Source organism: Loxodonta africana, chromosome 2, assembly GCF_030014295.1.
Source record: "Loxodonta africana isolate mLoxAfr1 chromosome 2, mLoxAfr1.hap2, whole genome shotgun sequence".
NCBI classification, from domain to species: domain Eukaryota; kingdom Metazoa; phylum Chordata; class Mammalia; order Proboscidea; family Elephantidae; genus Loxodonta; species Loxodonta africana.
The window spans coordinates 17,438,632-17,456,060 of NC_087343.1; the positions used below are offsets into that span (position 1 = coordinate 17,438,632).

The 17,429-nt window shown below is 40.6% G+C and overlaps 1 protein-coding gene across 3 annotated transcripts in view; it reads left to right on the forward strand.

Annotated features, from left to right (window-relative positions):
• Nucleotides 1–17,429, forward strand: part of TRIO (trio Rho guanine nucleotide exchange factor) — a 417,508-nt gene that overhangs the window by 187,654 nt on the left and 212,425 nt on the right. For all 3 annotated transcript variants that reach the window (XM_064270659.1, XM_064270669.1, XM_064270677.1), the window contains exon 9: nt 3,343–3,573. In XM_064270659.1, coding sequence (XP_064126729.1) covers nt 3,343–3,573 — 231 coding nt within the window. The remainder of the gene's footprint in view (nt 1–3,342; nt 3,574–17,429) is intronic.

The window sequence follows — 17,429 nt, forward strand, 5'->3', positions numbered from 1 at the left end:
AGCATCTTCTTCTGGTAATGGGTAACATCTCAAACATCTGTGTTTCTATACGACAGTAGGCTTCATAAAAATCTAGCATGCCTTTTCACATAATACTTCATTACTTATAAAGACATTCCGTTCTAAATAAAAGAATGTTTATGGTATTACCTGATTGCCTTTGGAAACTTGATAAGGGCTGGAACCCATTTGCCATTTTGTATTGGTGACTTAAGATTTTAAAAAGAGTCTCGAGATAAAGATTCGCTATCCTCCTGCATAAAAGAAGTCCAAGGGGCTGGCATTCCAGGGCTGGTGTGTCAGCTCTGTTAATATGAGGGTTTCTGGATTCCTTTGTCTTTTTGTTTTGTCTTTTTTAGTGGGTGGCTACAGTCTTTAAGATCGCCTCAGGCTCAGCAATAGCTGCTGGAGCTCCAGCCATCTGATCCAAGTTCTTGGCACTGGGGAGGAGTAATGGGCAAGAGAAAAAGAGCGCACCTGCCAACTTACTCAGCCCTGTTATCAGCTTTCCTGGAAGTCCTGTGCAACACTTTCCACTCCTGTGTATCAGTCACTTATGTTTCTGAGTGAGGCTGGGAAATACAGCATTATAGCTGGGGTACTGCTGTTTCTGACTAGCAGTTTGGTTATCAAGGAGGGCTGAGTAGACTTTAGGGAGGCAGCTGCCAGTTTCTGCCACACCTTCTGATCCGAGTCCCTCTGATGCATCTTGCCAGTTTGTATGTTCTCTTCCCTGACTTAGGTGTATTATAATGATCAAAACCCTACCTCTATGATGTTAATGAAGCAGGATTAGAGGCAGTTGTGTTAATGAGGCAGGACCCCATCTACAGGATTAGGTTGTATGTTGAGTCAATCTCTTCTGAGATAAAAGAGAGAACCGAACAGAAAGAGGACCCCCTACAACCAAGAAAGCAGAGTGTGTCATTTGAACCTGGAGTCCCTGCGCTGAGAAGCTCCTAGACCAGGGGAAGATTGATGACAATGACCTTCCCCAGAGCCTACAGAGAGAAGAAGCCTTCGGCTACAGCTGGCACCCTGAATTTGGACTTCTAGCCTCCTAGACTGTGAGAGAATAAATTTATCTTTGTTAAAGCCATCCACTTGTGGCATTGCTGTTATAGCAGCACTGGATGACTATGAGGTATGTGTGAATTATGCATAAACAACAATACAAATTAGAAACAAAGAAAAGTGGTTTATGACTAAATGTGTTTCAATACATAAATGCCTAAGTACAACTGCACTGGAAGAAAAAAAAATTATGCATTTACTGGCCATATACCAAAGAAAACCAAGCACTGCCTTCCCTTGATTAACACAGTGATTGCATTCCTGGAAAAATTAGTGTATGGCAAAACAAAAAACAAAACGGTTGCTTTATATGTTAAATAGAGCCTAGCTTCAGTAATTACAGAAAGCAGGAGGGTTCCTCGTTATGTGGTACTATCCTATACTTTTCAGGGTATTGAGCCTCTCCGAATCCATCACTGGAAGCCTCTTCCCCAAAGTCAGTCACTATACCCACCCCACAACATCATTGTGAGCCTCAAGAAATGCTTGCATATATTTCAGTGATTTTGGGGGCAGCTGAGAACCCCACTACAGAAGACTCTTCCATCTCTACTATTTTTGTTTTAATACATGCCTAACCTAACTCATAGTGACCCCATGAGTAGAACTGCTCCATAAGGCTTTCTTGGCTGTAATCTTCATAGAAGCAGATCTCCACGCCTTCTTGAGCAGTGCTGGGTGGGTTTGAACCACCAGCCTTTAGGTTAGTAGTCAAGTACAAACTGTTTGTGCCACCCAGGTTGCCATGAGTCAGAATTGACTCAGTGTCAGCAGGTTTTGGTTTTGTTTTTAACGCTAACTCTGTGATTGACTTGGTTCTTACCGTGTTATCTTTGGTTATATCAGCTTAGCTTGTTTCCTCTTCAGTTTAGCTATCTTGATGTGTAATGTGAGTTTCCAGCCAGAAAGGCTTAAACTCGCTTTCGTAAGGAATAGTTAGCATTTCTAATAAGGATCTAAAATTTAGGTATTGAAAGATAAACATGTTACATTCCAGCACAACTGTAAAGTTATAAGAGAATTAGAGTAAGAGATTAGGAAATTCTGTAATCCTCTCACTTGCTGCCTGTTAGCTTGTCCGTTTACCCACCCACTCCCTTTATTTTCCTCTTTATCCTAAGGGTTTACCTCTAAAAGGTATTTGTATCTGTTAGAAAGGCACCTCCCTTAAGTAGAAACCCAAGAAAGTTTTCAGATTCCAAAGCATCTGGGCAGGAAGATCATGGTAAAGAAGACTTTGTTAAGAACCGCCCTACACCACACAGCCTGGTTATTTTGTGTGGCACGTGGTCTTTGTGTTATCTAATCTGGTTACATTTTTTTCTACCGGATGGATCTGACATCATCATTTATATATCTCAAGAACCAGTTACAAATATGAAAAAATACATCATGCTTTCTTTCCATGTTCCACCCTCACCTTTTCTTATTTCTGTGATTAGTCTAGATGCTTTCGTTTAATTGTAGTTGGATAATTAACTGCCATAACGTAGCACTGAAATCTAATCTAGAAAATGATGGCATTTTAAGTAAAATTACTTTTTTAATGTTAACGCACCAAATAAAGCAGAATGCCATGTTTCCCATGTTATTTAAATCTTATTTTTCACTTTCTATCTTGTAAAGTAAAATTGCTGCCCAATTATATCACAAAATTTAAGTACATATTCTTTTCCTAGTGCTCAATTTTTTTTTTTTTACATTAAGGTTTTCAAGATTCAGCATTGGAATTTAGCCCCATTGTAATGATATGTTCTTGTATTCTTACATCGTATCTTGAAAGAGAATTGTTCCTTTAAAACTTTAACTTGCGGATATTCCAGCAATGCAATTTTATATGTCATCATATATCAGCACATCTGTGTCATTTAAGGCAAAATAGTATGTTCCCTAGTCAGTATTTCACGGTAATGAATGTTCTTTTATTTTAATGCCATGTTTTGCAGCATTTGGTTTTGTGGTGTCATTGGATAACTGATAGATTTGTTTTAATTTTTTTTATATTTTATAAAATATGCCTTTAAGAAAAAACTATGTTTGGAGTATGTGTGTTTGTGCGTGTATGAACACGTATGTGAGAATGCATGTGTGTGACTGTGTATGTGTATATGTATATGTGTGTGAATATATGTACTTGTATCTGCACGTGGATGTATGTGTGTGATTGTGAATGTATGCATATGTGTGTGAATTCATGGGTGTGCGTCTGAACAGAACCTGCTCAAAGCTGCAAGCTTTGAGTAATTGCTAAACTCCTTTGTTGGGCAGGTGAGCCAAGATGGGAAGTCCCTCCTTGACAAGCTTCAGCGACCCTTGACGCCTGGCAGCTCTGACTCCTTGACGGCCTCTGCCAACTACTCCAAGGCCGTGCACCATGTCCTTGATGTCATCCATGAGGTGCTACACCACCAGCGGCAGCTGGAGAACATCTGGCAGCACCGCAAGGTCCGGCTGCACCAGCGGCTGCAGCTGTGTGTCTTCCAGCAGGATGTTCAGCAGGTCAGTTTGGCACCCAGCTTTTCTTTCTGGAAATTACTCGTACTTAACTGAGAGTTGAGTGAGTGCATCATCACTGGGCCCAAAGTCTCAAGGGAAGTAGTAGTCTTAGTTCATGATTTAGAAGGAACATTGTAAAACTCCATGCCAGTTGCAGTGTGGTGTGTCTTGTTATAGTGAACAGAAGTGTACAAGACAGTTGTGTCAGCCTCAGGAGTCTATTACTTGAGACCCCTGTGCTTTCTAAATAAAAAGGCAGATGGCAAATTTTAATGCTGAATTTATAAGTAGGGCTGTAAGTAACTCTAGAAGTTGACTAGAAGATAAGCTCTTGGAGATCAGGCACTGTTATATTTGACTTAGTAAACACAGCCCCTGGGAAAATTTGATCTCCATGGAGCTGGTAACCAGTAAGTGTGTGATTGAATAAATGTAGACATGTATCCATAATGGCATGGCATGTGTGTGCATATGTGTGTGTCCATGTGCATACATACATAGTCTAAGAACACATGTACCAAACCACCCAAGTGTGAAATGTGTTACTTTTGATTTCATTTGTTCAGTGGATATTGACCATATTTTTATGCAGATAATTCATGTCTTCCACATTTGTCAGTCAACTGCGCCCTCACCCAGTGAGGTGTTTTTGTAAGCATGGCTATGCCAATTTTTTTTACATGATGCTGTTAAACAAAAAAAAAAAAAAGCATGTTTTCAACAATACTTTGTGGGGAGAGGAAGTGGTTGGCAAAGAAACGTAGAAGGTGCGCATGATGTGTGTGGAAACACGGTGTTGGATATCTCTCTATGTGCTAGGTAATGGACTGGCCACTTGGGCAGTAGGGGCTGTTGGGATCCATGTACTGTTTTGCTTGCATTCCCATGAAATTGCTTGCCTCTTGATTTTGGTCTTATCCCCAAATGCTGACTTTTATGGGCAGTCAGCTGAAAGAATAAACAAGAGGAGTTGGAGGCCAGCCTTCTGGGTAACCAGGATGGCAGCATGGAGATACCCTACCTGTAGGTAGATAAGTGTTCTTACAAGCTCACACATAGACCATGACCTTTGCCTAGAAGTTTACAGCCTGGCTTTTAGGACCTAACACACTTGGATGATGTGAAGTGATGGAATTATATATGTGGGTCCAATTTGGGGTTTTAAAAAAAAAAAATACCCATTGCCATGGAGTTGATTCTGACTCATAGCAACCCTATAGGTCAGAGTAGAGCTGCCTCATAGGATTTCCAAGGAGTGGCTGGTGGATTTGAACTGCCGACCTTTTGGTTAGCAGCCGCACTCTTACCTGCTGCGCTACCAGGGCTCCAGAGTCGGTACTTGTTAGTTGCCTAACTAATGAAAAGTGGACCTTTATGACTATTCATTTTCAAGCAGTAGAGTTATCTCTTTCTTTTTTTGTTGCAGTTACACAAATAATAGTTAGCCTAGTTCCCCACACTATTCATTTTCTTATTATGAAATGAAGAAGATTGTTCTGCTACCAAGGTTTGAGGCTTAAAAGCTATAAGAGCCAACAAAATACATTATAGCTTTAGTGAGAAAGAAGATAATAGTCATGCCCTTGCCGGAAAACAGAGGAGAGAACAAGGGTGCTGGCAGGTGTCAGCTCTGGGGGTGAGGAGTTCTGAGGTACACAAGGAAGCCTCTAGCATCCAGGGAAGTTGGCAGTCAGCCGCAGTGGTACGCCTGGAACAAAACCGCTCTTTTCTTCCTGCGTGTCAAGGAGGACGTGGGTACTGTTCAGACATGTAGAGCTTTAGATTTCAGTCTCTCCAAGCAATCATTTGAGGTGAGTGGGTTTTCTGTTGAATGGGCTGACTTTGGAGAGTCTTGCTGTGTTCTGACAAACACACACATTTCTCCTTGTATCGGTGACCATTGTTCTTTACTTCATGGAATCTGGTAAGTTCCAAGTACTTCTGATGTAACTGTTGTGTAATTGTTAGTGTTTGCATCTTACGCTTTGATTTTCCTTATGTTTTTTGAGTTCTCCGAAGGATAAAAGTACAAGTGCCTCAGGAATGATCATTTTGGTGTTATACATGCTTCTTAACAATGTTGTTCAGTAAAAGAAGATAATTGCCAGGGAAAAACTAAAGAGCAAGGAGAGAAGAGGGTGGAGTCAATGTCTAGGAGTTACTGTGAGAGCTGAAATTGGAAGATTGGAAGCACAGGTACTAGCTTTTCTTAATTGTCCAAAAACATTCACAGAACTGTGAAGCATTAATGGTTGAAATGGTGTTATTAAAGGATTTTTGCCCAGCTTTCTGTCCTCTGGCTCGAGTACCTGTGGGCTGACGTACTTTCTGGACTTGTGTACGAGAGAGGGACTCGTGTCCTTACCTGATGGAGCAGCAGCAGCGTCTCCCTTTCTCTTTCCTCCCCCCAGTTCTCATGGGCTCTTTGGGGCTCCCAGTGGCCTAAGAATCAGCCACTGAACTCTTTAGGTTGGGGAAGGTGCAAGGAAAGGAGGCCTTTGGGAATACACTGAGGAGTCCAGCCATCTCATTTGGCGCCAGATAGCTAATGTGTTTGAATTTGAAAATAGCAAATATTAATCTTTATATGTAGAAAGTAATTAGGATAATTATGAGGCCAGCTCTTTAAGCCAGCTTCTTTTTTCTCAAGAACAGGAAGTTGGGCTGGAAGTCAGTAGAAGAATATGTTTTGCGATATACGTAATACCTACAGTCCTATTACATTCCACAGAAAATAGACAGTTGCTCTTCAAAAGAAACATTTTTGTTGATTAAATGGTCTGGAGTGGTTTAGACTTGCAACACAAAGAGAAAATTGCAATGAAGGTTTGACTGGTGAAGCAAGGAGCAAAGCCGATAAGATTCATCAAAGCAAACACTTTACCTTGAAGGAATCAATAGGACATTAGAATCAAAAATGTTTTCCTGAAACTTAAGAAATTTGTAGGCTGTGGGGAAGTTTTGCCATAAAGTAGGAAAGGCAAGCTGAGAATAAATGGGAAAAAGATAACAGTACTTTAGAAAGACATTTCAGGATAAAATAACTGTAAAGACAGAAATATGTAATCTACATCCACAAGAATGTAATAAGCCAATTAGAGATACCAGAAGTGATTTTTGTTTGTTTGAAAAGGCATCTATAAATATTGCTGAGAAAAAAGGACAGCAGCTTACAGAAAAACGGATGCACAATGATTGCATGTTTATGAAAACAGTTCCCCCCAAAGAGTATATGCTCCTATGTGGAACACATTTGAAAGAATATATGCCAAACTGTTAACAGCATGTACCCCTGAGAAACTGCGGGCAGAATGGCATGGGGACTTTGATTTTTAAAGCAGATTTAGAGTGGTTAATTTTTTTTTTTTTTCATGAAAAGCGGAGGTAATTTCATAATTTCCATATAGAAGGTATTGTGAATGGTGATCAGGTGCTGTGGTGTAGGGGTTGGTTGAAGGTGCTGTTGCATAGCAGTTAATACCCTTTGTCCGAATCAAAGGATTGATATGTGGGGAGACTTGCTAAAGACTTGCCCAGCACACATGGCACTGTGAGTCAGTGGACAGGATGCAGAGACTCCATGGGGCTAATGTAGATCAGAAGTCAGCCGGGGGTGAAGGTCTTTAAGTCCTTGCTCCCAGGCTGCCTGTGAGGATGCCTGGGGTCCCGAGTCAGGACCATCAGGGGTGGGCTCACCACAGAGTAGGAGGTGGGTCAAGCCACAAACAACCCCAGGGAGCTGGGACTCACTTTCACTGACTGCTAGCCATGTGAGGAGGGTCTCCTAAGATGAAGGTACCAAGGGGTTAGCTGTTGTTGTTGTCGTTAGGTGCCATTGAGTCTGTTCCGACTCACAGTGACCCCATGTACAACAGAATGAAACACTGCCCAGTCCTGTGCCATTCTCAACCCTTATTTTGCTTGAGCCCATTTTTGCAGCCACCGTGTCAGTCTGTCTCGTTGAGGGTCTTCTTCTTTTCAGTGACCCTCTACTTTACCAAGCATGATGTCCTTCTCCAGGGACTGGTCCCTCCTGATAACATGTCCAAAGTACATGAGACGAAGTCTTGCCATCCTTGCTTCCAAGGAGCATTCTAGATCAGCTAGAAATGGAAAATTAATGTATGTACATGTGTACATATATGTGTGTGTGTGCGTGTGTGTGTATTTATGTAACTCAGTAACCGGACTTGAGCTATGCTTAATAGTTTCCCAGGTGACATCTAGACGTATGAAGCCTTTTTCTTGAGGGGGGGGGGGCAACTTCGGACTGTTTGTATTCCTTTCCAGATTGAAAATGGGAAAAATAATTTTTCAGAGTGTAGAGAATTACTGAAAGATATCCAATGATGATAGAGTGATGGTTGGTTTAGGGTGAGATGGGATATCCAAGATGGGCCTATTTATATGGGTAGTTTCCTTCCTTTCTTTTTAAAAAAATTTTATTAAGCTTCCTTATTTTTGTTAAGAAATTTGGTACACTTAGGCAATTAAAACTAAGGTAATAGTAGGAGAGCTGTTGATTCTGTTTTTTAGAATATAGACAGTTGAGTAAAAATGGCACTTGCGATGCAGAGTATTTCTGTTCAATATCATACACTTGCTGTGTGATGTCTAGCAAATCAGAGGTATTTTCAAAAATTCTTTTCCCCCCTTAAGGGTAGAATGTTCTAGAAATCCTTTAAAAATCATCTTTCCATATTAAGAATAATTATGTTTTTAGTACAAAACTGAACTCCGATTCTGAAATACAGTGAATGAAGAAACAAAGAGTCTTAGGCTCCAGTGGAGGGTAATAAAGATGGGGGAGAGCGGCTAGGTGGTAACCAGAAACAAAAACATGGAAGACAGCATCCTTCCCGCCTGGTAGCTGAGCATGCCGGATCTAAAGAGTACCCCCTTCTCCCTCAGTCCCTCAAAAGCCCACAGACGCACTGTGAATTTTGTGTCTCTTTCATTTCACTTTTTAAGTTGTGTTGTGCACATTGTAGAAGTTAGGGGCCAGAGGCCCTTGCAATCACATAAGGCCAAGCCCCTCATTTTCCAGTTCATAAAACCCAGCCTCAGAAAAGTCGAATGGCTTGGCCGGAGCTCCGAGCAGCCTGGTGTTCTTTTTACTACCTTACTGCTCCTGACCTGTGGAGAATGCTTAACTTCTGAACTAATCAGAGAGCAAAATTAATGTGGTACTTTTAAGAAAGAATATTTAAATGAGGCTTTCCACGCTGAGGGTAAGGGCTCTCGAAGGTGTAGTTGCCCATCACCGTGAAGGAAAAGAGCTACTTACGGAGATTTTTTTCCCTCCATTTTGGCCATTGAGTTGATTCTGACTTCTAGCAACCCTATAGGACAGAGTAGAACTGCCCCATGAGGTTTCCAAGGCTGTATGCTTTATGGGAGCAGACTGCCACATCTTTCTTCTCTTGGAATAGTCACCTTATGAGTGGTTAAATGCAAACAGAGAAAAAACACCCCTGTGTACTGGCTTTCTGCCCTCCTGGAGTCTCAGCCCACCCCTCTGCAGCTGCCTCAGGTGTTGATTCCTTCTCCCTGCAGTCACTTAGGTAGAGCAGAGGTGAGTGATATGGCTTGGGGTCTTTCCGAGCTAGGCCCCCACTAGAAATGGAAGAACATGACCAAAACACTCATTTCAGGAATAAAATATGCTGTGAACCTAGGAGAAAAAAAGTGACAGGCAGCCTGAGATAACTATCTCAATTTAAAAAATTTAAACTCAAAATATTCCTTCATTTGTGATGTTTAATTTTTTGAGTGAACTTTGTTAGCAACATAATATTGGATATTCTCACAGTGGTGCTTAGCACCAGCCTTAATAAAAATAAACAACATCTAACTGGAAGATCTCCTTTTCAGCCATCCACTTGGGTTTACCAGAATTTGAAATGACATGGTTTAATTGGTCAATCCTCCTTTGTTATATCAGTGAAATACCATCAATTTGATAATAAATGAAAGCTCTAATGTAAATGTTTCCTTTGGGAGCATTTCTCTGAAAGCAAAACCAGAAACCCAACATATCCCTTTCTAGATTGGCACCCCCAGAGGTTTAAGTCAAAGCGAGCAGTGCTTGAGCAGGGAAGTGACTAAAACAAGTGAAACTCAACTAATTTAGGTTTTGTAGCAAAAGTAGGGTGGGGCAGGGAGGAAGTTCCTATTTTACAACTTCAAAAACCTGATTTTGTATAAAAAAGAACATACCAAATTCAGAGTACTTTAGAACTACCCTTATTTTTCTTTTTTTAAATAATTTTTATTGAGCTTTAAGTGATCGTTTACAAATCAAGTTAGTCTGTCACATATAAGCTTATATACACCTTATTCCATACTCCCACTTACTCTCCCCCTGATGAGTCAGCCCTTCCAGTCTCTCCTTTCGTGACAATTTTGCCAGCTTCCAACCCTGTCTACCCTCCTATCTCCCCTCCAGACAGGAGATGCCAACACAGTCTCAAGTGTCCACCTGATACAAGTAGCTCACTCTTCATCAGCATCTCTCTCCAACCCATTGCCCAGTCCCTTCCATGTCTGATGAGTTGTCTTCGGGAATGGTTCCTGTCCTGGGCCAACAGAAGGTCTGGGGACCATGACCACCGGGATTCCTCTAGTCTCAGTCAGACCATTAAGTCTGGTCTTTTTATGAGAACTTGGGGTCTGCATCCCACTGATCTCCTGTTCCCTCAGGGGTTCTCTGTTGTGCTCCTTGTCACAGGGCAGTCATCGGTTGTGGCCGGGCACCATCTAGTTCTTCTGGTCTCAGGATGATGTACGTCTCCAGTTCATGTGGCCTTTTCTGTCTCTTGGGCTCCTAGTTGTCGTGTGCCCTTGGTGTTCTTCATTCTCCTTTGATCCAGGTGGGTTGAGACCAACTGATGCATCTTAGATGGCCGCTTGTTAGCATTTAAGACCCCAGATGCCACATTTCAAAGTGGAATGCAGAATGTTTTCATAATAGTAGTATTTTGCCAATTGACTTAGAAGTCCCCTTAAGCCATAGTCCCCAAACCCCCGCCCTTGCTCCGCTTTGAAGCATTCAGTTTATCCCAGAAACTTCTTTGCTTTTGGTCCAGTCCATTTGAGCTGACCTTCCGTGTATTGAGTATTGTCCTTCCCTTCACCTAAAGTAGTTCTTATGTACTAACTAATCAGTAAGTAACCCTCTCCGCCTCATAACCCTCCCTCCCCGCCCCATAACCACAAAAGTTTGTGTTCTTCTCAATTTATACTATTTCTCAAGATCTTATAATAGTGGTCTTATACAATATTTGTCCTTTTGCCTCTGCCTAATTTGACTCAGCATAATGCCTTCCAGGTTCCTCCATGTTGTTAAATGTTCCACAGATTCGTCACTGTTCTTTATTGATGCGTAGTATTCCATTGTGTGAATATACCACAATTTATTTACCCATTCATCCGTTGATGGACACCTTGGTTGCTTCCAGCTTTTTGCTATTGTAAACAGAGCTGCAATAAACATGGGTGTGCATATATCTGTTCGTGTGAAGGCTCTTGTTTCTCTTGGGTATATTCTGAGGAGTGGGATTTCTGGGTTGTATGGTAGTTCTATTTCTAACTTTTTATGAAAACGCCAGATAGATTTCCAAAGTGGTTGTACCATTTGACATTCCCACCAGCAGTGTATAAGAGTTCCAATCTCTCCACAGCCTCTCCAACATTTATTATTTGGTGTTTTTTGGATTAATAGCCTTGTTGGAGTGAGATGGAATCTCGTCGTAGTTTTAATTTGCATTTCTCTAGTGGCTAATGATCGAGAGCATTTTCTCATGTATATGTTAGCCACCTGAATATCTTCTATAGTGAAGTGTGTGTTCATATCCTTTGCCCACTTCTTGATTGGGTTGTTTGTCTTTTTGTGGTTGAGTTTTAGCAGAATCATATAGATTTTAGAGATCAGGCGCTGGTCGGAGATGTCATAACTGAAAATTCTTTCCCAATCTGTAGGTGGTCTTTTTACTCTTTTGGTGAAGTCTTTAGATGAGCATAGGTGTTTGATTTTTAGGAACTCCCAGTTATCTGGTTTCTCTTCATCATTTTTGGTAATGTTTTGTATTCTGTTTATACCTTGTATTAGGGCTCCTAGGGTTGTCCCTATTTTTTCTTCCATGATCTTTATCGTTTTAGTCTTTATGTTTAGGTCTTTGATCCACTTGGAGTTAGTTTTTGTGCATGGTGTGAGGTATGGGTCCTGTTTCATTTTTTTGCAAATGGATGTCCAGTTATGCCAGCACCATTTGTTAAAAAGACTATCTTTTCCCCAATTAACTGACACTAGTCCTTTGTCAAATATCAGCTGCTCATACGTGGATGGATTTATATCTGGGTTCTCAATTCTGTTCCACTGGTCTATGTGTCTGCTGTTGTACCAGTACCAGGCTGTTTTGACTACTGTGGCTGTATAATAGGTTCTGAAATCAGGTAGAGTGAGGCCTCCTACTTTCTTCTTCTTTTTCAGTAATGCTTTGCTTATCCAAGGCTTCCTTCCCTTCCATATGAAGTTGGTGATTTGTTTCTCTATCACATTAAAAAATGACATTGGAATTTGGATCGGAAGTGCATTGTATGTATAGATGGCTTTTGGTAGAATAGACATTTTTACTATGTTAAGTCTTCCTATCCATGAGCAAGGTGTGTTTTTCCACTTAAGTATGTCCTTTTTAATTTCTTGTAGTAGTACTTTGTAGTTTTCTTTGTATAGGTCTTTTACATTTTTGGTAAGATTTATTCCTAAGTATTTTATCTTCTTGGGGGCTACTGTGAATGGTATTGATTTGGTTCTTTCCTCTTTGATGTTCTTTTTGTTGATGTAGAGGAATCCAAGTGATTTTTGTATGTTTATCTTATAACCTGAGACTCTGCCAAACTCTTCTATTAGTTTCAGTAGTTTTCTGGAGGATTCCTTAGGGTTTTCTGTGTATAAGATCATGTCATCTGCAAATAGAGATAATTTTACTTCCTCCTTGCCAATCCGGATGCCCTTTACTTCTTTGTCTAGCCTAATTGCTCTGGCTAGGACCTCTAGCACAATGTTGAATAAGGGCGGTGATAAAGGGCATCCTTGTCTGCTTCCCGTTTTCAAGGTAAAACTAACCTTATTTTTCATTTGCTTCATGTAATATATTTTTAAAAGCGTGTATAAGATCACTGGAGCTACCTGTTTTCATTTTTGTGTGCCTAAAATGTGACTCCGGAGGGGCTCTCGTTAATAGGACAGAAACACTATTATTTATTCACCATGTATTGTCCATTTAAAGCAGTAACTAGACAGATGCTTGTACGCTTTTAAACTGAATAGTCTTTGGACATTACTTGATGGCACTTAACAAAACAACAAATGTGTTCTTGTTTTATGTCAAATGTCCCCATGGTTTTTATAGATAGCAATCCTCAAGATGAAACTCTGTTTTAGACATATTTTAAAGGTTTTCAGGCTGTGTACAAACTAACCTTAAAAAATGGTTAAGAGCATAAGGTTTGGAGTTGAGAAGCCCTGTGCTTGAATCTCTTTCTTAGGAGCTGTTTTCTTGGGCAGGTTAACTTTTCTGAGCCTCAGTTTCCTGCTCATTGGGATAATAATAAAAACCCACTCTCTTTTATTTTAACCCTTGGGGATAGATGTTTTGGAATTCAGAATTTTTCAGATTTTAGGAAGATAACACAATGTATAAGCTGTGCATTAGGGAACACTCGTAGGAGGTCTGGGCAGCTCCCTATGATCAAACGCATTGATATTCTGCAGCCAAACGTACGAGGACTCACAGGAGAGGGATCAATGAAGTCTATTAGTAGCCTCAGGCCAGGTTTCATTGGCAAATGAATTTTTGGTTCCAAGTTTTGGAAAAAACTATTTGATGTTTCAGAGCTGTTTTCGTTTTTTGTAAATACGGGATTAAGGACATGTATTGCCCTCCCAAACATAGTGCAGAATAATCACCGAGCGATAACGATGCTGGTGGCAATGTTGTGATGCATGACAAGGCTAGAAAACCCCTGTTAGTGTGTGTTTGAAATGAGCGCCTCTGCATCTTAAAGGGGAACATGTCATTACAGGTTTCCCCTGCTATCTGAGAGTACAACGCTCCTATGAAATCTTTCCTAAGCTGAAGTGGTGTAAAGTGAAGAAACCATTAATTTATATGGGAAAAAATTTTTGAGCATTCCCACATCCAAAAAATAACCTGCCAAATCATAACAAAAAGTACATAAAACCCTTACAAGCTCCCTTAGGCTTTTCTGATACCTTAGGACACATCTCGCTAACAGAGGCACAAAATAGAGGTAAAACACAGATGCTCACAGGGTTCGAAGCTATGATGCCCTGATGCTGAGATGCTGAGAGCTGAGTATAGTCCCTAGGGAAGGGGTTCGGTGATGCCACTCTAACTGCTTAGGGTGTGCGATGCCTCTAACAGCTCACTGGAAAACAAATGCTGAATGCTACTTCTGCTTTTCGCCTTTTTTCGTAAAAGCAAAAATCCTCTTCGGATTTCCTTTGGTTAATGAAAACAGGTACTGATGTAGGTCTTGTAAAAGCAAAGTGGTGTAAAGTAAACTTTCGCACAAGTGGGGAATACCTGTACACTGATCACCATAGTGTATGGGAGGCAGGCTTGTGAGGATTGGTCACCCCTTTGAATAGCCACCTGAGGGAGTTTGGCCTTGATATTAGCTGGAGTTCATCACTGTCTCTTCTTATTTTAATAAAGTGCTTGCCTGGAATTTGTACATTCTCCTTTGAATTACTTTCATGCATGTTGGGAATATAATTTCACCTGGGAGTTACATTTCAATTTGAAGGAACCACTGATAAAAGAAAAATGACCGATTACTAGTCTGAGCAACTGATTTACAAAGTCTTCAAGAAGATTAATTACTCAGTTTTATTAATCCACAAAACATATTCGATATCAGGTTGTTGTTGGATGCTCTTGAGTCTCTTCAAACTCATAGCGACCCCGTGTGCAATACAACGAAACACTGCCCAGTCCTGTGCCATCCTCACAATTGTTGCCACTGTGTCAGACTATGTCATTGAGAGTCTTCCTCTTTTTCACTGACCCTCCATTGCCAAACATGATGTCTCCGGTCCTTCCTGATAACATGTACTTGGGACAGAGTCTCACCATTGTCTCTAAGAAGCATTCTGGCTGTACTTCTTCCAAGACAGACTTGTTCATTCTTCTGGCAGTCAGTGGTATATTCCGCATTCTTCACCAACACGTAATAAAAAAAAATACAGATGGATTAATTCTTCTTCGGTTGTCATTATTCATTGTCCAGCTTTCATGTGCATATGAGGCTATTGAAAATACACGGCTAGTCTTCAAAGTGCTTTTTAACACTTTAAGGAGGCCTTTTGCAGCGGATTTGCCCAATGCAGTATGTCATTTGATTTCTTGACTGCTGCTTCCATGGCTGTTGATTGTGAATAAACATCCATGGGAATCTCCATTTATCATTACGCTGCTTACTGGCCCAGTTGTGAAGATTTTGTTTTCTTTGTATTGAGGTCTAATCCATACTGAAGACTGTAGTCTTTGATCTTCATCAGTAAGTCCTTCAAGACCTCTTCACTTTCAGCAAACAGGGTTGTGTTATCTGCATATCACAGGTTGTTAATGAGCCTCCCTCTAATCCTGATGCTGCATTCTTCATACAGTCCAGATTCCCAGGTTATTTACTCAGCATACAGATCGATTTAGTGGTAAAAGGGCACAACGCTAAAACACACCTTTCCTGATTTTAAACCATGCAGAATCCCCTTGTTCTGTTTGAAACACTCACTGCTTCTTGGTCTGTGTACAGATTACTCCTGAGCACAATTAAATGATGTGGAATTCCCAGTGTTATCCATAATTGTTATGATCCACATAATAGCCTTTGCATAGTTAACAAAACACAGGTAAACATCGTTTCTGGTATTCTCTGCTTTCAGCCAAGATCCATCTGACATCAGTAATGGTATCCCTCGTTCCACGTCTTCTTCTGGATCTGGCTTGAATTTCTGGCAGTTCCCTATAGATGTACTGCTGTAACCATTTTTGAATTATCTTCTGCAAAATTTTACTTAGGTGTGATATTAATGATACTGTTCAATAATTTCCACATTTTATTGACCACCTTGCTTTGGAATGGGCACAAGTTTGGATCTCTTCTGGCCAGTTGACCAGGCAGCTGTCTTCCAAATTTCTGGGCCCAGACTAGTAAGTGCTTCAGTGTTGCACCTGTTTGTTGAAACGTCTCAGTTGGTATTCCGACCATTCCTAGAGCCTTGTTTTTTGCCAGTGCCTTCAGTGCAGCTTGGACTTCTTTTCCTTTCGTACCATCGGTTCTTGATCATATGCTACCTTCTGAAATGATTGAACATTGACCACTTCCTTTTGATACAGTGACTTTGTGTATTCCTTCCGTCTTCTTTTGATGCTTCCTGCATCGTTCAATATTTTGTCCATAGAATCTTTCAGTATTGTAGCTCGAGGCTTGAATTTTTTCTTCAGTTTTTTCAGCTTGAGCAATGCCAAGCGTGTTCTTCCCTTTTGGTTTTCTAAGTCCGGGTCTTTGCACATTTCATTATAATACTTTGCCTTCTTGAGCTGCCCTTTGAAATCTTCTGTTCACCTCTTTTACTTCATCATTTCTTCCATTTGCTTTAGCTACTGAATGTTCAAGAGCAAGTTTCAGAGTCTCCTCTGATATCCATTTTGATCTTTTCTTTCTTTCCTGTGTTTTTAATGACCTTTTGCTTTCCTCATGCAATATGTCCTTCGTGTCATCCCACAACTTGTCTGTTCTTTGATCATTAGTGCTCAATGCAGCAAATCTATTTTTGAGATGGTCTTAAATTCAGATGTGTCTTAGTCATCTAGTGCTGTTATAACAGAAATACCACAAGTGGACGGTTTTAACAAAGAGAAATTTATTTCCTCACAATAAAGGAGGCTAAAGGTCCAAATTCAGGGTGTCAGCTTCAGGGGAAGGCTTTCTCTCTCTGTTGGCCTTCTCATCAGTCTACCTTGGACTAGGAGCTTCTCTGCATAGGGACCCTGGGCCCAAAGAATGCATTCTGCTCCAGCACTGCTTTCTTGGTGGTATGAGGTCTCTAGGTCCTCTTCTTGCTTCTCTCTTTTATATCTTAAAAGAGATTGGCTTAAGACACTGTCTGATCTTGTAGATCTCATCAGTATAACTGCATCTCATTACATCAAAGCGATAGGGTTTACAACACATAGGGAAATCACGGCAGATGGCAAAATGGTAAACAGTCATACAATACTGGAAATCATGACCTAGTCAAGTTGACATATTTTTAGGGGACAAAATTCAATCCATGACAAGATGGGATATACTCAAGGTCATACTTTGGCTCTCGTGGACTTGTTTTAATTTTCTTTCAGCTTCAACTTGAACTTGCATAGGAACAATTGGTCTTTTCTACAGCCAGCCACTGGCCTTGTTCTGACTGATGACATTGAGCTTCTTCATTGTCTCTTTGCAGACATATAGTTGATTTAATTCCTGTGTATTCCATCTGGTGAGGTTTATGTGTACAGTTAGCATTTATGTTGTTGAGAAAAGATATTTCCAATGAATGGGTTGTTCGTGTTACAAAATTGTATCACGTGATCTTCGGCATCGTTTCTGTCACCAGGCCATGTTTTCCAACTACCAACCCTTCTTTTTTGTTTCCACCTTTCACATTCCAATCACCAGTAATTATCAATGCATTTTGATTGCGTATTTGATCAGTTTCAGACTGTGGAAGTTGATAAAAATCTTCAATTTCTTCATATTTGGCATTAGTGCTTCTTGCACACATTTGAATA